Source organism: Antennarius striatus, chromosome 1 (assembly GCF_040054535.1).
Source record: "Antennarius striatus isolate MH-2024 chromosome 1, ASM4005453v1, whole genome shotgun sequence".
Lineage (NCBI taxonomy): Eukaryota > Metazoa > Chordata > Actinopteri > Lophiiformes > Antennariidae > Antennarius > Antennarius striatus.
Genome location: NC_090776.1, coordinates 5470977 through 5495268, shown reverse-complemented (window position 1 = coordinate 5495268; position 24292 = coordinate 5470977). Strand labels below are relative to the sequence as shown.

At 40.6% G+C, this 24292-nt stretch overlaps 1 protein-coding gene across 4 annotated transcripts in view; it reads right to left on the bottom strand.

The window, feature by feature from the left end:
- The window catches only part of mtss1lb (MTSS I-BAR domain containing 2b), a 105953-nt gene that overhangs the window by 10842 nt on the left and 70819 nt on the right, over positions 1 to 24292 (bottom strand). For 2 of the 4 annotated variants that reach the window (XM_068319247.1, XM_068319264.1), the window contains 6 exons: positions 21179 to 21336; positions 11589 to 11696; positions 11410 to 11507; positions 9653 to 9803; positions 9299 to 9373; positions 2407 to 2580 (listed from right to left, as the gene is read on the bottom strand). In XM_068319247.1, coding sequence (XP_068175348.1) covers positions 2407 to 2580; positions 9299 to 9373; positions 9653 to 9803; positions 11410 to 11507; positions 11589 to 11696; positions 21179 to 21336 — 764 coding nt within the window. The remainder of the gene's footprint in view (positions 1 to 2406; positions 2581 to 9298; positions 9374 to 9652; positions 9804 to 11409; positions 11508 to 11588; positions 11697 to 21178; positions 21337 to 24292) is intronic. The other 2 variants (XM_068319255.1, XM_068319272.1) reach the window with 1 other exon arrangement.

The window sequence follows — 24292 nt, the reverse complement described above, 5'->3', positions numbered from 1 at the left end:
TACTGTTTCCCGGGACCTGAAGTGGACACTCCACATCACCTGCATCCTCAAGAAGGCCCAGCAGAGGATGTACTTTCTCAGGCAGCTAAGGAAGCATGGTCTGCCACAGGAGCTGTTAGTCCTGTTCTACATGGCAGTCATTGAATCAGTTCTGTGTTCCTCCATCACAGTCTGGTTCGGTGCTGCCACCCAAAGGGACAGGACAAGACTACAAAGAACAATCAGGTCTGCTGAGAAGATCACTGGGACCTCCCTGCCCTCCTTCCAAAAGCTGTACTCCTCAAGAATTAGGAGTCGGGCAGGGAAGATCATCTCAGACCCAACACACCCTGGACACCGTCTATTTAAAAGTCTACCCTCTGGGAGGAGCTACAGAGCCCTCCTCTCAAAAACAACCAGACTTAAGAACAGTTTCTTCCCCCAAGCCATAAGACACTCTTGAACAATAAACGTTAAATATTTGTCTCCATGTCCTTGCAACATGCACTCAGCACCTGTACATTTTGCCCCCCCCCCCACCTACTGCGTTTTGCATCTTGTGGTTTGTATTTAGTATAGTTATTTATAATATTTAAAGTATTTAGAATAGTTAAATTAAGTTATGAATGTACAGTTTGAGACACCACCTGCTGGAAACAAATTCTTCGTCTGCTTTCAACAAATGATGGCCAATAAAACTGATTCTGATTCTGATATTTTAAAATACTCCTCCTCACTTACAAAGCCATTCATAGCCAGGCACCGACCTATCTGAAGGAGCTTTTAGTTCCATATATCTAGAGCACTACACTCTCAACATACATACATACATTCCTAGAATCTACAAAAGTAGGACAGGAGCTAGAGCCTCACATATCAACCCCTACTTGTTGCGAAACCACCTCTACCTTGGTTTGGGAAGCAGACACCCTTTAATTAATTAAGATTAGGCTTAAAACTTATTTTTCAGGAAACACACTATTAAGGCAGCTTAGGCTGCCTAGTTATTTGTTATAGGACTATACTGTTGGAGACTCAACATCAAATCACACTGAGCTCCTCTCTCCTTCTTCTCTATGACACTCTCTGTTGCTCCACCTCCTCTCTGGCCTCTCCAAGTTTTCATCCAAACCTTACTAACTCAACTTCGTCCTCACAGTGTGTGTGCCCTGTGCCCTCACAGATTTTCTCAGGTTCACCACTCATCCGTCCATCCGCTGTGGATCTGTTCCTCTACTCCCACCAGTATCAATCCTCATCTATCAATCTGTTGGGGTCCTCCCCCCCTTCTTCCTTCATCGCCATTATACAGTCATCCATGCAGCTGTAAGTGTTTATGAAATATCCAACTAGATGATGGGGAACAAGTATAGAAGACAACATCCCAGGAATCTGTGAACATAGCCTGACATTTCCGTCTCCACTTCAGCACCTGGATCAAAACTCCTAACTCTAAAGAAAATGACCCTGTCCGGTCTATCTGCCACTCCGTCTCTCTTACCCCATCCCCATCTCCATTGTGTTTCTTTTGCACCCAATCAGTCAAGGTGGATACCCGTACAGCTTCCTGATGAGTTAAGGTTTCCTGGTATCCTCTGCTTTCATCACCAGTTAGAGCGTCAGTCCCGGAAGTGCTGACGCAGCAGGGTGCTCTCCACGGGAAGGATCCCATTAATCTGTGTTTTAAGCCATGATCTGTCAAGCCAAAAGTCTGTCAATGACCACTGTATCTTTATAACAACTCAGCAGCGGTTCTAACAGTGTGCAGTTCTCACTGGACCCGATTAAACCCTAATGTGTGACCTCTGAAGGGGAAAGCCGAAAGGAGAAGGAGAAGAGGTTAAGGCGGATGACCACCATCCAGAGTCTGGGTCCTGTCCAGAGTTTCTTCCTCAATTAAAGAGTTTTTCCCTGCCACTGTTGCTTATGCTTGCTCTGGAGGGTTCTGTTTTTGGGTTTTTCTGCCTGTAAAAGCGGTTTGAAATGTCTGCTGATGTGATTAAACCCTTCACACACAAAAAAGATGATTGATTGATTGATTGATCGTTTGAATAATTGATTGATTGATTCTTTGATTGCTTTTTTTATTTTATTTTTATGTTTAGGACACGTCATTTTTTATTGAAAATATATTATAATTACTCTTCCCTCCTGGAGCAACAGAAGTTCAATCTGAAGATAATTAGATTTTTTTAAAAAATTTTAACATTAGTGTTTGTCAAGCCTTTAATTTATCAAACTTGGAACCGACAGAGGAACTGATGCTGTTGCTGATTGACTGTGACTGTTGTGACTTACTTTACTCCAGGCACATTCAGAAATACGTTGATGACTTATTGAATGGACAGTCTCAATCATCCATCCACATCGAGATGTACACATTCACTGGTTTGTACTGTTGTAAATGTTGTCTGTCTTTCACTTTACCTTAGCAGCAATGGTAGCCAGGGTCATCCTGGATCTTTGCACGTCATCAAGGTGTGATGGCCCCGCATATCCATGGGATCCTGGTGACACCTCATTCTCCCGCAGCCGATCTTTTCTCCTTTGAACTGCTGCTGCAGCAACAGGCTGTTCGTATTGACCTGTTTTGGACCAATCCTGAAAAAGTTGGTTAAATTATTAAACGGGAAGTGATGGGTAGAATTAGCACGAGAGGCCTGTCCACTCTCCAGCAGTTTGTGCCCTTCTTCTAAGTGCAAAGAGAGGGGGGCTTTTGAGGTGGATTGTGTCTTGGGGGTGCATGTGGGCAAGGGCCTTGTTGAACATTTCAAATCAGCTTACATTTAAAACATGGTTACAATATCAACTCAATCTCAAGCACAAAAAGATTAAAGATTCAGACGCTTCATTTTTCCCAAATAACCATGTAAATATTATCCATTTACATATGTTTAACAATCCTTGGTGAAGATGTTAGTATCTGCAATTTGAGACTTACCTGTGATATTCAAAAACATTACTGTTCCCTTGTTGATTAGACAATAATTCTCCATTATGGTATCAGAATATAGACTGAATATAGACTGGTTTCTTGACAACCATTTTTCCAGAGTGTTCTTTTAAGATCACCACAGCACCTATAACTGGTGTAGAACTGGTGTACACTTGCATTCCCAAGGCCAAAGGGGACCAAAGGATTTCATCTCTGGTTTTCGCAGATGGTGTTGTCCTGTTGGCCTCATCAAACCTGGAATTCAGTGTGCACCGGGACAGTTTGCAGCTGAGTGTGATGCAAGTGAGATGAGGATCAGCACCACAAAATCCAACGCCATGGTTCTCGACCGGAAAAAAGGTGGTGTGTCCTCTTCAGGTTGGTGGAGAGTCCTTGCACCAATTGGAGAAGTGTAAGTATCTTGGGGTCTTGTTCATGAGTGAGGGAAGAATGAACCATGAGACTGCCAGAAGGATCGGTGTTGCCTCTGCAGTGATGCAGTCGCTGTATAGGTCTGTCGTAGTGAGGAAGGAGCTGAGTCGTAAGACAAACCTCTCGATTTACCGGCCAATCTACATTCCCAATCTCACCTACGGTCATGAGCTTTGGGTCATGATCGAAAGGACGAGATCCCAGATACAAGCGGCTGAAATTAGTTTTCTCCATAGAATGGCAGGGCACACCCTTAGAGATAGGGTGAGGAGCTCAGCCATCAGGGAGGAGCTTGGCGTAGAGCCGCTGCTCCTCCACCACGAGCAGAGCTAGCTGAGGTGGCTCGGGCATCTTTTCTGGATGCCTCCTGGACACATCCCTGGGTATGTGTTCCGGGCATGTCCTACCGGGAGGAGACCTTGGGGGAAAACCAAGGACACGCTAGGGGAACTATGTCTCTCGGCTGGCCTTGGAACACCTCGGGATCCCCATTAGTGGAGCTGGAAACTGGGACAGGGTAGAGGGAAGTATGGACATCACATCTAAGATTGTTGCCCCCGCGATAAGTCGTTGAAGATTGATATATGGATGGACTGATATTCACTTGACTGTGGGTGTGACGCGCAATGTGGCGCACTAATGAATGTGAATTGTGACCCAATTGTGATTGAAGTATTATTAGGAAGATATCATTAGGGTAATCTGCCATAGTGCAGAGCTAGCTTAGCTTAGTTTAGCTGCTAACCATGGCTATGCTTCCTTCTCTCCACTCTTCACCCTCTCCCTCTCTATGCTGCTCAATCTGTCTGATGTTTAGTTTTTCTCCCGCCTCCTTCAGCGACAAAGGGATCTGCACAAAGTATAGTGCTTTTTCTCTGATGGAAGCAAAGCTTAGCCAAGGGTCCACTCCATGACTGAAAATATAGCTGTGCCACCTAGTCAGGTAGCTTTAGCCGGAGCGGACCCACCAGCTTACGTTAGCCACTCCCCAGCTCAGGTTAGTCATCCTCCAGTGGCTCCAAAGCAGGAGCAGTTGGTGACTGTTCGAAGGAAACATAGTGGCAGGCGAAAGCCTCAGGTTCACCACCAATCCCCGCAACCACTTTGTGTATCCAACAGCTTTTCCCCGCTTAGCGACACACCCGCTGAGATACTCTGGTCATTGGCAGCTCTGTGGTGCGGAATGTTAAGCTCATGACACCAGTGACCATAGTCAAATGTATTCCAGGAGCCAGAGCGGGCGACATCGAATCATAATTAAAATTGCTGGCTAGTAGTAAACGTAAATATAGTAAGATTGTAATTCATGTTGGCGGTAATGACACTCGGTTACACCAGTTGGAGGTCACTAAAATTAGCTTCCAGTCAGTGTGCAGCTTCGCTAGATCAATGTTGGACTCCGTAGAGTTCTCTGGTCCCCTTCCCAATCTGACCAGTGATGACATGTTTAGCGACATGTCTTCACTCAACCACTGGCTGTCTAGGTGGTGTCCTGCTAATGACAGGTTGGCGGACTTTTTGGGGAAAACCCAGTCTCATTAAGAAAGACGGCATACTTGGAATGGCGCTGCTCTCCTGTCCAAAAATCTGACCACATAAATTTCCAACCCAAAACCCTGATGCAGAGTTGAAACTGGGATGCAGAGTTGCAGTCTTAAACAGGTCTCTGTGCTCCTGTAACGGTCACCTACTGCACTGTCACCCACTATGCTGTCACCATCCATACTGTCTTACTGTCACCTACTGTACACACCATTGAGACTGTCTGTCCCCCGACTGTTTAAAGTTAAGTCATGTAAAACTAATTAATTTCAAGTCCAGAGGAAAGCAAGTGGACATCAAAATTTAATAAAAATCAAAACCAAAAATCCAACAGCTCCAGAGTACAAGAAAATAAAATGTGGTCTCCTGAAAATTGGAACTCCGTCTTAAAAAATTGTTTTAAATAATGACATTATATCAGATTATGATATATATTTATTCTGTTTAACGTAAACCTGGCTAAGTGACGATGAGTATATTTCCCTAAACAAAGCTACTCCTCCTAGTCACCTAAATTATCAGATCCCTCGAGTCTCAGGCAGAGGTGGAGGAGTTGTATCTGTTATTAATTCCTCACTACAACTGAGCCCTAAACAGAAAATGAACTTTAATTCATTTGAAAGTCTTAGTCTGGTCCATACAGTGACTTTCTATCTGAATTCCGACTTCTTAACTAGTTTAGTTCTTAAAACTGATAAGATCATTATTGTTGGTGATTTTTAATACAGTACAGTTGACCTTTCAGTATTTACATGGACGACAGTAATGATAGCCTCAGTAGCGCGTTCATGTCATTACTAGACTCCATAGGCTTTAGTCAGTGTGTACAGGAGTTTAAGCATACTCTGAATTTAGTTCTGATTTATGGGATTGAGATTGAAGAGTTACTCGTCTTTTAACAAATCCTATCCTCTCTGACCACTGCCTATTGTGTAATTCCCTTCCTGCAAAAAAAAAAAAAGTTTATACTAGGAATTTATCAGATCATGCTATTTGTAAATTCAGGGAAGAAATCCCAAGTATGCTTAATTTAATCCCGCAGCTGAACTACACAACGGGTCATTTCCCAAACTCAGAGTTAGTCCATCTCAAAGTGATGAGTTTGTTGACAATACAACAGAGTCTCTGCGAAAAAGGCGTCCTATCCTTAACCAACTCTAGTCCTTCATTAGATCCCTTACATCCGGAAAACACACATTTGACTCCTGAACCTTTTGGTTCTATGGATGTCTTTTCTCCAATACAGATCAGTCAGCTGATTAAAATAGTCAAGTCAGCCAAACCATCTTCCTGTCTTGTTAGATCCAATTCCAGCAAAACTCATCAAAACTCACCTTTAATTACCAAGCACTTCCTTAATATAATTAACCTGTCATTATCAGCAGGATATGTACCACGGTCCTTTAAAGTACATACTTCAAAGAACTGTGCCACCATGCAGTCATCCATGCTGCTGTAATTGTGCCTTGAATTAACCAATTCCATGATGGGGAACATGTATTGAAGGCAACAACCCAGGAGTCAGCCTGACTTCCTGACAACTCAGCGCCTGCATCAAATACATTGACTCCATCTGGCCTATCTGCCACTCTCTCTCTCTGTCTATCTTTCTCTTATCCTGTCCTTATCGTCACTTTATTTATTTTCCACCCAATCAATGGAAAAGACCCAGACTCTTTCGGTCGATGGCCATCCAAGAGAGTCTGGGTCCGCCCGGAGTTTCTTCCTCAATGAGGGAGTTTTTCCCCACCAATGTCGTTTATGCTTGCTGTGGAGGGTTCAATTGGGTTTTTTGTCTGTTAAAGCAATTTGAAATGCTTGTTGCCATGATTAAGCGCTTCATAAATAAAATTTGATTGATTGATAGATTGATTGACATCCTGTGAGAGACCTTTTTGAATCTTGGAAGTCAAGAGAAATGGATGATTTATAACAGGTGAGGGATTAAAGAGAATTTATATCAAATTTGTAGAAAGCAAAATCCCAAAACAGTGTTGGTATCACCTGAAGATCCAGCCTGAGCTCTTAAAATGTGATTTTGCTAATTCAACCATGAGAACCAAGGATATTCCGACGCACTCAGGAATTTTATAATTTTGTGCTAGTTATCTTAGAAACACAATTAAGCAACACAGAACTTGTATGATGTATGATAATTTGCTTATAACCTATTGATACTAATGGTTGGACATTAGAATGAATAATCACTAGTTCATTCATCCATCTTTCAAACCCACTTCTTCCACTGTTGCAGGGTTGCTGGAGCCTATCAGGGCGAGAGATAGGGTACACTCCAGGCGAGATGCCAGTGCACCACAGTAATTGCCAGTATTATCTTATAATACTAACTATTGCAGCAGCAGGCAGTTTTTATTGTTCAGGCACAATAACTGGAAAAGGTCGAGACTTCAACGGTGGATGCTATTTGTTAAAGATGACTTTTTAAGTTTCCAGCTAAAAACACATTCCCATTAAAGGGATGTAACATAAACTGACTGAAGGAATATACTTCAGGAAAACAGGATAATTAAAAAGAGCCAGATAGGAACAAGAAGTTTGATATGTGAAGGAAAACAGGTTTTTGTAACTGTTTACTGCCAGCATAATGGTTGTTTTGTAAAATCAATGTAATCAGTGGATAACAGTCATGTAATGCATTCTGACAACTTAAATCCTGTCACTTAAATTACAGATGACCCACAAGTGCTTCTTCAGACGGCTTCCTGGCTCTGAATAAACTGAAAAAAAAAACCACAGTTGTGTCGACAATCTGTTATTGATAGCTAGGTTAGCTAGGTTATTGATACACCAGGCATGAATACCAATCACTGGAAGTCAATTTTTATGCAGCAGAGCTGTTATTGAAAGCTAGACACCAGGCATGTACAAATCACTGGAATTGTATTTTTTTTGCAACAGATTCTGGTCATCCATCTGAAACTACCGCCCCCTGTTGAAAAGCAGTAATATGGGGAGAGGTTTATGTGAGCGTGCGTTCTCAGCATAAAATGGGGCGAGAATCCATACCTGTTTAAGTCGATCCAAAGGACGTTAAGAAAGTTCTTGAAGACATTTCATCTCTCATCCAAGAGATCTCCAGTTCAGAATATACAGAACTGAAGAAGTCTCTTGGATGAGAGACGAAATATCTTTAAGAACTTTCTTAAGGTCCAGTGGATTGACTTTAACAGCTTGGATAACCATGACCTGGTTAACTGAGAACCTGCACAGACATGGGGCGAGAACGAAAGTGCTCCATGCAGTTTGGTTTTGTCACGGTAAATTTGCAATTTCTAAATTGTATTTGTCTTTGAATTGTTTGTGATCACACTACAATCACATCTATCCAGATAAACCCATTAAAACTGATATGAACAGATGGGGAAACCTTTCCCTGCATGCGTGAAATAAAATTATGAAAGATATAAAATGAACATCTTGTTCCTTAGGTGGGTTTTAAATAATTGATTTCTCATAAATTAAGGCCCCGTCCACACGATGCCGGAACTTTTTGAAACGCAACTTTTTTGTTGCGTTTACGCCTTCTGTCCACACGACAACGCAGATATCCGGAACAAAAATGCAGCTATTTGAAAACAATGGCCATGGTTGAATTTTATGAAAACGCTGGGTCTGCGTTGTCGTGTTTACGGTGTATCTGCAACATTTTCTAACCGGGGGGCGTGTCCCTACGACAAAAAACGCTTTGACGTTATGCACGTGACCCGTATCTACATGTACAAATGGAGCCAAACACGGCTATTTTCTAATGTATAACAACTCCACGTCGAAGATGCATTGATAAACATGCTTTGAACTTAAATATTTGTTCGTCTGTTTCTTTATTTATGTGTCATAAAGTTTATATATGTATTTATTTATTCATTCATTCATTCATGTTCCTCGCCAAAGACACTAACGCCAGTTCTTGGTTGGACCGGGACTGCCAGCTGGTGGGATAAATCAGTGATGGAGGTCCACCTCCAGGAGGAACAGTGTGGATTTCCACACTTCCCAGTCCTCTCTCCTGTTGTTCTCGGAGTTGTTCTGCTTATACACATGTTGATCAACGCACTGATGAGGATACGTGTGGATGGAAATCTTTTTGAAAATGCTGTCCTGTGGACGCGAATCGTTTTCTATACGGGGTGAAAAAAGTTGCATTTTCAAAAAGTTACGGCACCGTGTGGATGGGGCCTAAGTCATTAATATTTGATATGTTGTGATAAACCAAAAGGTACCTTCAGTTGGAGGGCCAACATGCAACTGAAAACTACTGCTCTCTGTGACATTGCATATTATTTCATGTAAATAGACTTTTTTGCTAACATGTGACTCACTTTTATGTAAGCTGGTAAGTATATTACACTGCTGAATTTCATGTAATAGGCATGGAGGAAGAGTACTTACAGTGGTGGGGGAGCTGCATTCACTGACTGACTGACACGTTTCTGAGGCCTCTGAAGATGCTGAGCTAGATGACTTCTGCAGAGAAAGACACATAGCTACTTGAGAGATTTTCATTGAAGCACATATTAATATAGTTTTGTTTTGTTTCTTGTTTTTTTAAGACCCAGGTCAAAAGGAGACAAAATGTTTTTTCATTTTTATTTGATTTCCAAAGTTACTTGAAAGTTCAGTGTTATGGCTAGAAAATTATATTAATATAATATTATTATAATATTATAATATAATATTAATATATTAATATAAATTATATTTCAATAATGTGTTGCACTAAGTGTGTGTGTAAGGCGTTTTTACCTGGCTGGTGATGTCTGAAGGCATGGGCGAGGGGGGCTTAGAATAGATGTTAGCATCCTGGGACACAAAGCCTGAATCATGGGACGAGACGCTGCTGAGGCGGTGGGCAGCTATGCCCCCCAGTGGCAGAGGCTGGTGAGGCAGGTTGCTGCTGTAGCAACAGGAGGAGGAAGATGATGATGAAGCGGGCGAGTGAGGTTAACAGCCTCCACCACCACCACCAGTACTACAACTACCACCACCCCCTGATGAACAGGAGGCACTACTGTTGACGTTGCAGTGTGAAGGTAGAGTGATGCAGATGCGTGGAGTGAGAGAGAAGGCGCAGTGGTTAGCACTGCCGCCTCACAACACGGCAGACCCAGGTTCGAGTCCCGCTCTGTGCGGAGTTCGCATGCTCTCCCCGTGTCTGCGTGGGTTCTCTCCAGGTTCTCCGGCTTCCTCCCACCTCCAAAAGCATATGCTTCAGGTTGATTGGCCATTCCAAATTGCCCGTAGGAATGAGTGTGTGTGTGCATGGTTGTATGTCTTTGTGTGTGGCTCCGCGGTGCAATAGCATCGTGCCTGGAGTGTCCCCCGCCTCATACCCTATGCCGCCAAGATAGGCTCCCCGTGACCCGCTGCGGCGGATGTAGCGGTGGTAATCTGAAGATGACTGACTGACTGACAAATAAGGACATTTAAGGTAAGTGCACATAATTCTGCTCTGAGATTTTAAAAATAACCCACTCACTGTTGATAATTATATGAGGAATAAGATACACGACACACTGTAGTTTCATATGTTTGAAAAAATAAAAAAATAAAAATAAAATAAAATAAATTATATATATATATATATATATATATATATATATATATATATATATATATAATTTTTATTTTTATTTTTATTTTTTATATATATGTATATTTTGTGTGTGTGTGTGTGTTTGCATGCAACTACCAACCCAACCCAGTGTGTGTAGAGTGGACTACTAATTTCCCTATGGGAATTACCTCAGTTAGTGAAATTAAAAAAAACATAACAATAATAATGGATTAAATTAATATATTGCTTTTCTAGACACTCAAAGATTCGTTTACAGTGGATCCATTATTCATTCAGTCCTCATTTGTATTTGGTGATGGTAAACTACATGTGTAATCACAGCTGCCCAGGGGCAGACTGACGGAAACGTGGCAGCCAATCGGCACCAACAGCCTCTCCAACCACCACTGGAACAATCACACACATTCACACATCAGTGAGTCCCTCTCTGGAGGCAAGACAGTTAAGTGTCTTGCACAAGGACAAAACGTCAAGTGACAAGGGATCAAACCGCCGATCCTACAATCATTGGACGACCTGCTCTACTGCTGAACCACTTCCGTTCGTAAGTGAAAATTGTGGATTGAGGTGTGAAGGAGTTAATTAAAGAAGCAGTTGATAGCAATATATTAGACTATCACACACACACACACACACACACACACACACACACACACACACACACACACACACACACACTCAAATGTTACAGGCAAAAGGCTGTGAACTTACAGTGGAGATGCCTGTAATTACACACGAACACCAAGAGATGTTTGCTGATGACCAATTTGATCTAAGTCTCAGAACATCTTTCATTCTAAAAATATAAGGCTGGAAGACCATTTACATGGAGTTACCAAACTGAAGACAACTCAGTGGACAGTAATAATGGTCCAGCATAGACGGACAGATGCTAAATGCTCATCAGACAGACATTGGTGACTACCTGCACATGCTACTCTTGCGGGAGCAAGAGCTACTTGGTGATGAAGGAGGCGTCTGATAGGACCAGCTGTAGTCCGACCCCTTCAGGTCCTTAATCACCTAAATGACAAACAAAAACATTTACAGGATGGTTTATTACTGTGTCACTGGCTTTACATGCTGTGCAAGTGTGTGTTCCACCTGTTCACTAGCTGGAGGCAGTTTGTGAGGATCAGTGGTGAGCACAGTGAGGTCATCGATGATAGCCTGCAGATGGGTAATCTCCCCCAGCATGGCAATTTCTCCTTTCTAAATGAAAAAACAAAACAAAAAAAGATCAAAAGAAAAACTCCTTTCCTTTCACCTCAGCTTCAATTATCTTTGTCAATTGAAAGTATTTTAATCCAAATCCCAAAACAAATCAGTGGTGTGCAAAATGCCTTGGAAATGTCATGAAGTGATTTAATAGCCTTCTGCTGAAATCAAAAGTGAATTATTTGACCAAATGTCAACATTGTTGTAAATAATATCACTTTTGTCCACCTTCACCTCTTTCACTTGTGCAGATGGAGCACACCCCAATTGCGTCACCAGTGCATAGTGGGACCACACACACACAAACCCTAACCCTAGCCCTGACCAATTACACCTGTGGACAGTTCAGATTAATTCACCAAAATTGGACATACTGGAGTTGGGAGGAAGCCGCAAAACCCAGAGAGAACCCACGCAAACAAAGAGAGAACACACAAACTCCCCACAGAAAGGCATCAAACCCAGAACTGTCTTGCTGCGAGGCAACAGAGCTATACTCATCATGCCACTGTGCCGCCCACCTTCTGTCTTTAGTGTTTATGATTTTTTTTTTTCAAATTGTTTAGGTATTTCAGCACATGGCCAGGATTTTTCCTTGGTTGGTTATATGTTTGGTCAATTGTCTCAATGGTTTCATTTTTAAATATGGATCCAGGTCATGGGAGCAGTAGTGCTGCTGTCCTGCTGTCCCGGATCAATAATCCAGCAAAACTTGCCAGCCTTCTAACCCTGCCATCAGAGGATGATTCAAAGACTTTTTCTATGTTTGAAATTAAATGTGCTGTTATATTTGTGCATAAACCTGTCGGGCAAAGGATCTGACTTTTTTTTTTTTTTTTGTATAGTGGTCCTCCCTGTCCTTGTATGGAAAACAAACACTTCCTGTATCAATTAAATATTTATAATCATTTGAAATCAGTGAAAACCTGACCTAGTCGAAGATGTGATTGACAGTGACTGACATATCCTGAGCCATATTTGATTGACTTGTCCTCTCTCCAAATGAAGGCATGGTCATCCTCGATGTGGAGTTCGAGTTCAGGCTAAAGTAGCAGTGCGGTAACGACCTGGCTCAGAACTACACACTGAAAGTTCCTCACACTATGTTGAAGTCAGCTAGCATTTGACTAACTAGTTAGCTCTGCTTCAGTCAAGAGTATGTGCGAGTGTGCGTGTTTGTCCGTGTGTCCTCAGCATGATAGCAATCACATAACCTGTTTCATAGCAGATGAAGATGGCTACTAAATCAGTACTATTGTCTGTTTTTGGACAATAGAAAGTAGCTTTAGCCCTTTTAAGCACACACGTGCTCGCTCTCTCTATCTCTCTCTCTTTCTCCCTCTCACACAGTCACTCAGTCACACACACATACGCAATCAGACACACACACAAACACACCTTAACACTCAGCCTACCAGAATTCTGCAACCAGACTACACAGCTCATTATCAAAGCCTTAGCCTTTATTTACAGCCTAATGGATACTCACTGTCACCAGTCAAGGGTTAAGTTCAGTTAACCTAAACCTTGCATGTAAAATAATCCAGGCAGAAATCAAGAGGTTGAAATGATCACTCATTCCCAACCTTGTGAGAGACAAGGATGGATAGGTACACACACACACACACACACACACACACACACACACACACACACACACACACACACACACACAGACACACAGACACACACACACACACACACACACACACACACACACACACACACCCTGTTACGTCCCTTGGCTCATGACGGTAAAGGAAAGCAACATAAAACCAGATTGAAGAGGTTTAAGGATAAAGTTATTGATTAATACAATGTGATATTAAATTGACAAATAAAACAAAGTATAAAAATCAAAGTCAGAGATGGACCGTTGGGTGCTGCTCAAAACAAAGAAATCTAACACAGGGAGACTCACAATGGAGCTAAAGTGCTATATTGATACATTCGTCATCTTCCTCCTCACAAAAATATAGGGTTAGCAGATGGAGTTAAAGTAGGGATTTCGAACAACAGCCAGCGTTTAAATATACTTCACGAATAGGAGAAAAAACTTCAACGTTTTGTCTTCTCTGGTAAAATCCCATGTTTTGTTAGACTGTTAGCTTAGCTCCCCGGTTTTGTTAGGCATGACAGGTGAACACAGCCAAAGGGCATGAAAGTAAGTATCAATTTTGTTCTGTATACATTGGATAAATATATATGATTTAAAAAAAACAAACATTTAATATAATTTATGTTGCGCTACATGTGCTCTATGAAGAACCTTAAATTGGATTAGTTGCAAGTTAGTATTCTTTGTCATGTTAAATGTATTTCCACAATTCTGGGTCCAAGAGTTATAGTCTATAGTCTATATGGTTAAATATTTTTCCCATTTTGCGATTGGTAGATGTGTCGAGCCAGTTTTTCAAAGTAGCCTATTTATCTTTGGGATATTTTTCTTACGTTTTATGGAAAGCTGCATAATGTATTTGATGAATTCAGGTAGCTGTAAATCAGGTGGAGGTGAGGTTGGCGGAAGCTTCGGAATGTTTTTCATGATTCTCTTCTTTATCTGCAGATATTGGAGATGATTTCCATTTCTTATTTCAATGTTTCGACAGGCTTGTATATGTCATTAGTCTATTATTTTGGAAAAGGTGATAGAGGTGGGTGACCCCTTTCTCCCATGTGCGAAAATAGAGAGGTTTTTTATTGTTAACAAAGTCCAGCATGTGCCATATTGGGGAGAGTATACCAGGTTGTAATTGGGATTGGCCAGTCACACACAGCGCTTGTCCCTTCCAACAGAGACTGCAGCCAGTGTCGCTGCCATGAAGACATTGACTGATCTCTCTGTGCCTGGCTTCGCTGTAGCTCACTTTGCTATCCTTAAGTTTTCTTCAGCTTACCTATATTTCGGTCTGTTTAAGGTTACTTTTTTCTTGTTTTGTTTTGTTGCACGTACGAGGTGCATTTAACCAGACAGAACTGAAAACTGCTTGTGTCGCATCGGTCACCGCCTCCACTCCAGTCGTTTTCTTTTTTTATTTACCTGGTTGTTCTAAGTTTGACATTTTGTGACTTCAGTTCAAATTAATTATTTATATGCTGTATAGATATTTTACTGTTACATAGCGCACGCACACACACACACACACACGCACACACACCACACACACGCTCTCTCTCTCTCTCTCTCTCTCTCTTTCTCTATCTATCTCTCTCTCCCCCTTTCTCCCTTTCACACAGTCACTCAGTCACACACACATACACAATCAGACACAAACACACGCAAACACACCTTAAAACTCAGCCTACCAGAATTCTGCAACTACTAAAACTCCCATAGACAGTGATTTTGACTGCTAGAACACTATTTGTATATAATTTGGATTACCACTGAAAATATCTAAGAATAAATTGGTGGAATTGATAAAAACAAATCAGGACACTAAATTAAAACTATAATGATTGAATTTTTTATTTATTTAATTGACACAACATAACTTCTATGCACTTACACATGTATCTCTGTGAAATACATCTGTTTTTATTTAATTGTTTTTCTGCTTCAAAATAGATTGGCGTCATCATGAGACCTTACCAATAAAAATTATTAACTACTATGAATGCTCAATAATGCTGTGATGACAGCACCAGCTGGAGACACTGCTGTTAAAACGCCAAGTTGTTGCTTATGCCTCACAAACACTCAGTCAACACAGGTAACTTATGTTGAGGGGTGGAAATAGCACCACTGATAACTTCTTTACTTCTCTTGAACTTTCCATGGCACTAACGGCCCAGAAAAGCAGCCTGGTCGGGCCAGTAAGGACAAGTGTGTCCTCCATCTGTAGAAGAGCAAAGGGCCTTGCACCCTAAAGAGGTGCTGAAATGTGACAGTGCAACCCTAACAATCGATCAATGCTAACCAAGGAAAAATGTCTTCATTCTAATCACAATCCACACAGCTGTCAACATCACAAGCGGTCTTGAGGTTAAACTGGAGACGGTTACGTACAGTAACACAACATAACCAATGTTTGAGTAGATGTGCTCGATCAAATGGAGAAGAAATATTCAGTGTAAGCTCCTACATGATGATGGCCATTGGTGGTGTTTCATAATATTCTTAACCTGGCTGCCATAAATGTTTCGACCCTGTTCAAGAAGTGCACCAATAAGATGAAGTCACAGTTGAACCTCATAATGCAAAGGCACTTTGCTCAGGACACATGAAAGCAAAACCCTGACAAATGATGGTGCAAGAGCCCCATTTGGAGCAGCAGAAGATGGAGAGGAGAAGGCAGTGCCAAGTGAAGAATGTGTAAGAAAAGTAAAGCAAAGGTAGTGGGAGCTTCACAAAGAAGGTACAGGTTACCTGTGTTGACTGTGAGTGATTGGGAGCCATAAGCAAACCATCTTGGCTTCGTAACATCAGTGTCTCCAGCTGGCGACAGCCATCACAGGGTTATTGAATGTTCATAATAGTTCATAATTTTCATTGTTAAGGTCTAATGATGACAATGTATTTTGAAGCAGGATACAATTGTTTTTATTTCACTGAGTTACATTTGTTTGTATTTCAAAGTTCGAATTTGGATGTGTAATTGTAGAGAAGCTATGTTGTATCAATTCAATAAATAAAACATTCAATCATTATAGTTCTAATTTAGTGTCCTGATGTGTTTTTACCTATTCCATCATTTATTCTTGGATATTTTACTGATAATCCAAATTATATACAAATAATATCCGAGCAGTCACTACTCAGATGTTTTTGTTTTAAAATTTTAATTATCAAACAATGTCAGACTAAAACATACACACATTTAAGAAAAGTCAGGCTTGTATTGGTTGATTTTTTTAAACCAAGTTATGACATTTCAAATTTTGAAAGCAGTCAAAATGACTACCTTAGGAGTTCTAGTGTTAATCAACATTGTTTAACATCGTGTAAAAAAAAATGGCAAGAACATTAGGTAATAAAAATAATAAATGAAAAAAACAGTTTGATCATAAAAATTTAAAAATTAAAAAGAAAGAAAAAAAATAGAAAGTTGTTTTAAGTAGGACAATTTTTGTTCATGCACTTCGTAGTTCATAATTTCCTATTGCATGTGTTGTATTCATTAATGCACTTCATGTCACTGTTTGGCGTAGCAGATCTGGTGTGTGGCAGGGAGAGGCCAGGGTGGTGGGTGGAGCCACGGCTCCACACCTGAGACTCATCTGCACTCCCGTTGGGATCGTTCACACCTGAACTTCATTGGGGTAATCATGATGAGGCTTTTTAAGCCTAGCTCAATGAGAGCTAGGTGCTGGTTCGTTTCTCTCGTTTGGTTCCTGGAAGTCTGTTATGTTTCTTGCCTGTCTGGAGCATTCTTTCAGTTTTGAATAAATCATGGATGGAAGATTCGCTTTTGGTGTCCTGCATTTGGGTCTATATCACGCCTCACGTGACACTTCATGTTCATAAAAATCTTGTTCTGTAAATACTTCTTACTTTTGTGATCAAAAACATTAAATTGAATCAATTGAGGCTGTTCTGTAAAAAGTTTTAAAATAAAGAATATAGCAACTTCTGATCGATCCACATTAATTTCAGACTTAATGTAGTGATTTAAGCCCCACCCATTTCCGGTCAAATCACACTCACTTCCGGTTTAAGCTCCACCCATTCCAAGTACAGTTACAGATACAGATAATATAGATGGTTGAGCAGATACAGATACAGATAGTGGTGTACTCCCTCATCCCTATTGTCCACCAAGTAGACAAGGTGGAGATAATCAAAGGATTCTTGAAGCACTGATGTTGTTTAAGGCTTGAGATTATAAAGGGAAGATAAGAGTGCTTGATGTGATTACAGTCTCTCTGTTTCAGTTCCGGCCAGGAATTATAATCCTCGTGTGGATGGCCTCACTTGATCAGCTATTGTAATTGGTTTGTAATACTAATAATATTGTATATTATTGTATTCTGTATATTGTAATACTATATTTAGTTGGGTGCCTCCAGACAACCTTCAGATTTATTTTTTTGAAGAGTTGTCAGGCTCATTCATTTTCCGCCGCTTTATCGTAGCGGGTCACATGAAGCTGGAGCTTATCTCAGCTGGCATAGGGCGTGAGGCGGGGAACACTCCGGGCACAACACCAGTGCACTTCGGAGCCAGTGCACTGCGGAGTTGTCAGGCAATTTTTTAAAAAAATTTTTGAATAGAATTTACCAATGGCAGATTCTACGGATTGGAACCACTTTGATGTTGGCTTAAATGGGATCATGAAAAAAAGGTAGTTGATTTGAGGTAATATTTTCATTTTAACAGTAGCTATTCATCCCAGGAGGGAGATGGGAAGGTTATTTCAACACCTTAGATCACCAGAGACTTTCTCCAAAAGTGGGGTGAAGTTCAAGTGGACTAGTTCTGAAAGTTTATTAGAAATATTTATACCCAGATATCTAATATTACCCATGTGAAAATAATGAAGTGAGTTTTGGACTGCAGGATTCCATGAGTTCTCTGTTAATGGAATAATGATTGACTTGGACCAGTTAATGGAATAATGTGTGTGTGTGTGTGTGTGTGTGTGTGTGTGTGTGTGTGTGTGTTGATACACGCAGCTCTCCGATCACTTAGAAGAGCTAAAGCTGCTTTCATTCACCATAAAACAAACACTTGTTGTATATTAGTAGTTAATGTGCAACTGGTTATGTTTACGCTGTGACGCTGGGGATAGCCTCGGACACACACACACACACATATACACACCTGACTGAAGCAGCGCTAGCTGGTTAGCCAAATGCTAGCTGACTTCAGCGGCTTGTGTAGCTCTGATCCAGGTTGTTATCACACACTGATACCGTAGCCTGATCATGAACCACACACACACACACACACACACACACACACACACACACACACACTACTGAAGTGGACCTAACTAGTCAGCCAAATGCTGACTGAGAAAACAGTTTGTGAGGAACTTTCAGTGGTAGGACATTACCGCACAGCCTGAATGAACTCCCCCCTCAGGGATTGCCACACCCTTGGGCATGTCAACCAATCAATACTCGCAATCATTCTGTCCAATCACAGAGCGCCATTTGTGATGCAACAAATGGCCATTGTAGCAAAATCCAATCGTTTGGATTCGGAAACTTCAAATATCTATTGATGCAGGAAGCATTTGTTTACCAGATGCAAGGAGTTGGTCGGGTTAAGGAGGACCACTATGTATATGTAGAGAACTGGAAAAGTGTGATTTTCATTATCTAAAATGTGTACATTTTTTATCTAAAATGTGTACATTTTAGATAACAGTATTTATGAGAACACTGCCTATTTCATCCTTCCAAGTCCTTAAATCAGCGGATAGATTCCAACTTTTGTTGTTAACATTTGCGATCAACCCTCACCTAAACTGTACTCTGAACATGCAATGTGACCACGTCGGAACATGATGGGTTGCACAATCGGTCAATAGTTCTGTTACCAGCTGTTAACCAGTCTTCTCAAAAGTATTTCAGCCGACAATGATGAGCTTTTTAACTCTGTTTTTATAAAATATATTTGAGTTAGTGAGGGACGGTGAATGTTGACTCATGGTAAATTGAAGTATGTTTGAAATTAAATGTGCTATTATGTTAAGTGCACAGTTGCTTATAGTCCTGTCTTAAACTTTCTGGAATATAAAAGTTTGCTTCATAAGAGTATTTGAGAAATTGTCTGCATATTTATTGCTTAAAACAATTGTCGGATTTGGCGGGGGAAAAGTCTTGTTTGTTTAATGCGCAATTTTAATGTTATATGAGAACCACACGACATCCTGAACAGCTGAATGTTGTGTTGCCTGATGTTTGAAGTTGACTGAATGGCAACATTAAATGGAATACACTATTCCCTCGCTTATTCATGATTCAAGATACGCAGCTTCACTACATCACGGATTTAAAAAAAAAAAATTATATACAGTAATTCCTCACGTATTCACGCCTCAAAATGTCTGGCTTCACTACATCACAGATTTTTAGTAGGTAGTCACGTGATACCCTATGCGCATGGCTGACAGCATCCGGAAATCCGCTGTGTTCTGAGACTCATGGCATGACGCACACTTCCGTGTATTAAAGAAACACTTAAAAGTGCTTTGAACAAACTATAAGAGTGTGGGAAAAGGTAATACAGATATAATGTGGTTTAATATAAGTATGGGGAGTGTTCATAAATGTTTAAATTACAGTGTGTAATAAAATTAATAGTTCATCGCCATACCGCAGAATTTTGTTTTGTGCGGCTGGTCCTGAAACGCATGAACTGCAATTAAGGAGGGATTACTGTATTACATATTGTTCTCGATAAGATGTATGTTGTCAACCCCCCACCCCCACATCCCCACCCCCACCTACTGGCTACAATGAACACATAAGCGTCAACTACATTACACTACGCATTTCTGGTGACCTGTCGGGTTTTTCAGAGTAGAACAGGAGGCAGAAGCTTCAGCTATCTGGCCCCTCTACTCTGGAACGAACTCCCAGCCTCGGTCCGGGGGGCAGACACTCTCAGCTTATTTAAGAGTAGACTAAAAACCCTCCTCTTTGATAGAGCCTACAATTAGAAATAATACACACCTCACTAGATATGCTGCTATAGGCCTAGGCTGCTGAGGGTATTTTTTCTCCGTCTCTCCCGTTAAAGGGAGATACTCTGGAGCTCCTGTCACTTCTCCTGTCACTTTTCCTTCTCTATCTTTCTATGCTCCTAGAAGATATTACTACTGTCAAATCACACTCTTTGTCTGCACAATAATGCCGCTGTCTTTGTGATACTGCCACTGTCTTTGTTCCTCTGTTCCACAGGTGGAGAACGCAGATGGAAGACAGGATATCGAAAGGCCTGGAAAACCCGCCCCAAATTCAGCGACAGCTCACTATGGACATTAAACTCAAACTGGCCTATCTGCTACTCTCTCACTCTCTCTCCCTCTGTCTCTTTTACTTGACCTATGTCTTTCCCAAATGTATTTCTCTTTCCCAACCAGCAGGTCAAGGCGGATAACTGCCCTCCAGAGCCTAGGTCCTGCCCGGAGTTTCTTCCTCAATGAGGGAGTTTTTCCCCGCCACCGTCGCTTATGCTTGCGCTGGAGGGCATTTTTGGCTTTCTATCTGTAAAGCGCTTTGAAATGTCTTCAGATTAAGCGCTATATAAATACAAGTTGATTGACTGATTGATTTGAAACAAAAATGTTATGGCTGATTGGTTTGTGTTTACTAAGTAATGACTTTCATCAATATATACATATACCATGGAATAATGTTGACTCTCGTTGGTCCTAGTGTCACTCAAAATCTTTCACAGCAGAGCCATTCAACACTAATGCAACCTGTGCAATGGGTCAGGAAGCACCACTTTCTACCCCCCCCCCTTCTATCCCCCTCATTCACTGCACTCTCTTGCCACCCCTTCACCTCTGTCTCCTCACCACAACAGGCTGAAGGAAACTGATGAGAGTACAGAAACGACCCCTCTCCTCCACGAGGGCACGCCGCACTGCCTGCTTCTCCATCTCCTCCATCAGTAGACACATGTCAGTCACATCCTGCATGGCACTGTTCAGCTGAGGCTGTAGGTCCCCTCGCCCTGAGATGGAGAGGGTTCAGTGAGAAAAAAAACACAAGACAGTAGAGAGTCAGATAATAGGGGTGGAAGTGGAAGTAGTAAGGTATATATGAAGAGATACTTTCACGAGAGGGGTGGTTGAAAAGGAAGTTGGCAAGAAGAAGGCTACAGTTTAAAGAAAGAAAAGGTGTGTGTGTGTGTGTGTGTGTGTGTGTGTGTGTGTGTGTGTGTGTGTGTGTGTGTGTGTGTGTGTGTGTGTGTGTGTGTGTGTGTGTGTGTGTGTGTGTTACAGGCCTTTACCCAATATGCATGTGACTAACCACCATTTTGTGCTAGGGTGGACCAAGAATGTCCTAAGGGATTAATAAAGTTGATTACATTCATATTTATTTCATTATAGGGACTGCCAGCATCAACACTAATAACCTCTACATTCTCCAGCTTTGGAAAGTCATTGCTTTCTATTAGAGATGTCACATACTGTGGGTACTTTTTTAAACCTTAGCATGTTTCCATGGTATACTATGGTATTCTTCATGTAACTAAATGAATGTTGACATTTATTTACCACAGAGAAGATGGTTAAGGAGGATGATGGGTGGATCCACAGTTCAGGTCCAGAGAGTTTTCGGTTAAAAATCGTCAGCCAATGATGCATCAACATGACTGTATAGTTACAAGTATGTTATAAAACGTCCTTATTATGCTACAAGTAAACATAAATAATTAGCATTATGTTTTCTAATAAGGATGCTTTCTGTCAAAAAATATTTCTTTTTAAATGTAATGTCAAGCGACTGCATTCTATCACTGAATACTAAATCTATAAAAATTGATAACTTTTGTTTGAGTTCACTTTGTTTCCCTGTTAAAGTAAATCAGATTACACCCTGCATTATTACAGTGCAGAGCCAAAGGACTTCTATGAGTTCACTGCTTGCTTTGAACATATGGAATTGATAACAAAAAGAACGGTCAGGGAGTTCAACATCCTGCGACACCCCTTAATTCAAAATGTTACCCTGATGTACTTTCAAGGTTCAGGGTAAATCAAAGCATAGGGAGATCAAAGCACTAGCTTTGATTAATGATCTTACACTGGCTTTCTCCCTTGTCTTTAAATCTTATCTGGTTCCTGAGTGTACAAAAGTTGAAATTGACCTTGACTTAGTTTTTTCAAGGTCAAGGTCATCATCTCATTTTCATCCCCTTTGCCACCCAAGTAATGTTCTTTTTGTTTCATCTTTCTATCTACAATGGTTGATAAGATATTTAGTGGACTAACGGACGAACCAACGGACAAACGAACGGACAGACGAACACACAAACACTGACAAACACACAAACATTGACAATTACAATACATCCCCTTAGTATCTTATGTACTAAACATGGTGTCCAAAATCTAAATCTTATCTGATGACAAAAAAAAAAGATTATGTAGCAGGCAGAATGTTGACTGATGTCTGTAGAAGCAAGGACAGAGTAAAAGACAAAATGAGAAAAAGGGTAGAAAGAGTAAAAACCCTCACATTGGAATACCATAATTGCAGCTAGAAAGATCATGCAGGAGAGGAAGTGGATACATTACATCATGTTTTGATAAAATATAACCCTGCTCTGCTAAAACAACAATATTTCAGCTAGTTTTATAAAATGTAATAATAATAATAATAATAAAAGACCTTTATTGTCCCACAGTGGGGAAATTTGTGCCGGTATGTCATGGTAGTTTAAAAAAAAAAAAAACAGTAAAAATAATAAAACAATAACATTTTCTTAAAAACATTTTGTATCAGTCATGTGAGCTCCTTGTTTAAAATGTGGACAAAACATTTGAAATTTGTTAATTTTTTTATTTATCTTTTATTATTCAATAACCATTAAATAGCATAGAAAAAAATGCACAATTGCAAATGAATATGTTTATGTAGTAATTGTTTTTGCTAATGATTTATTTCATAATTTAAAGATTATTCAAAAAATGTTATTGCCAGAGCCATAAACATAGCAGTATTTGATTTAATTGTAACTCTTCTACCCTACACCTTTGTGTATGGAGTCAGTTTTTTGTTTGTTCATTTGTTTGTTTGTTTGGTTTTGTTATGTTTTTCTTTTTTGGTTGCATCTTGCAAAATACAGGTAAAGTCAAAGTTAGGAACAAATGGTTGTCGCCATATCCGACTTAAAAACAAAATGTGTACTTATATTTTATGTTATTTATGTATTGCTTTTATTTTGGGAGATCGTCCCCCTGTCGGAGCTAAATGATGTAGCAACCAATATTTTCAGTTTAGATTTCTGCCCATCAGCACATTGTAAAACTTAAATTATGGTACTTCAGTATTTTATTTTGCTATGTGTTGTTGTTTGTTTTTTTTAATCAATGCCGGTAAGTTATATGGAGTAGCAGTGTCGTATTCAGTGTAGTAATGACATTTAAATGACCCGATATAGCGATTGGAGATTGAAATTTAATAAATAACGACTTATTAACAATTCAACTTACGAACAACCTCTAAGAACCAGTTATGTTGTTATGTTGAGGACTACCTGTACATGTAACTACAAATGTATTTACTTATTGCTGTTTCTTCTTCTTCTCCTTTCGGCTTTTCCCTTCAGGGGTAGCCTCAGCGAATCGATTGCCTCCATCTAACCCGGTCTTCTGCATCCTCTTTTTTCACACTAGCTATCTTCATGTCCTCTTTCACTACATCCATAAACTTCCTTTTTAAGTCTTCCTCTAGGCCTCCTGCCTGGCAGTTCAAAACTCAGCATCTTTCTAACAATATATTCACTATCTCTCCTCTGGACATGTCCAAACCATCTCAGTCTGGCCTCTCCAAAACCTCTAACATGTACTGTCCCTCTGATGTACTCATTCCTGATCCTATCCATCTTGGTCACTCCCAAAGAGAAACTCAGCATCTTCATCTCTGCTACCTCCAGCTATGTCTCCTGTCTTTCCCTCAGT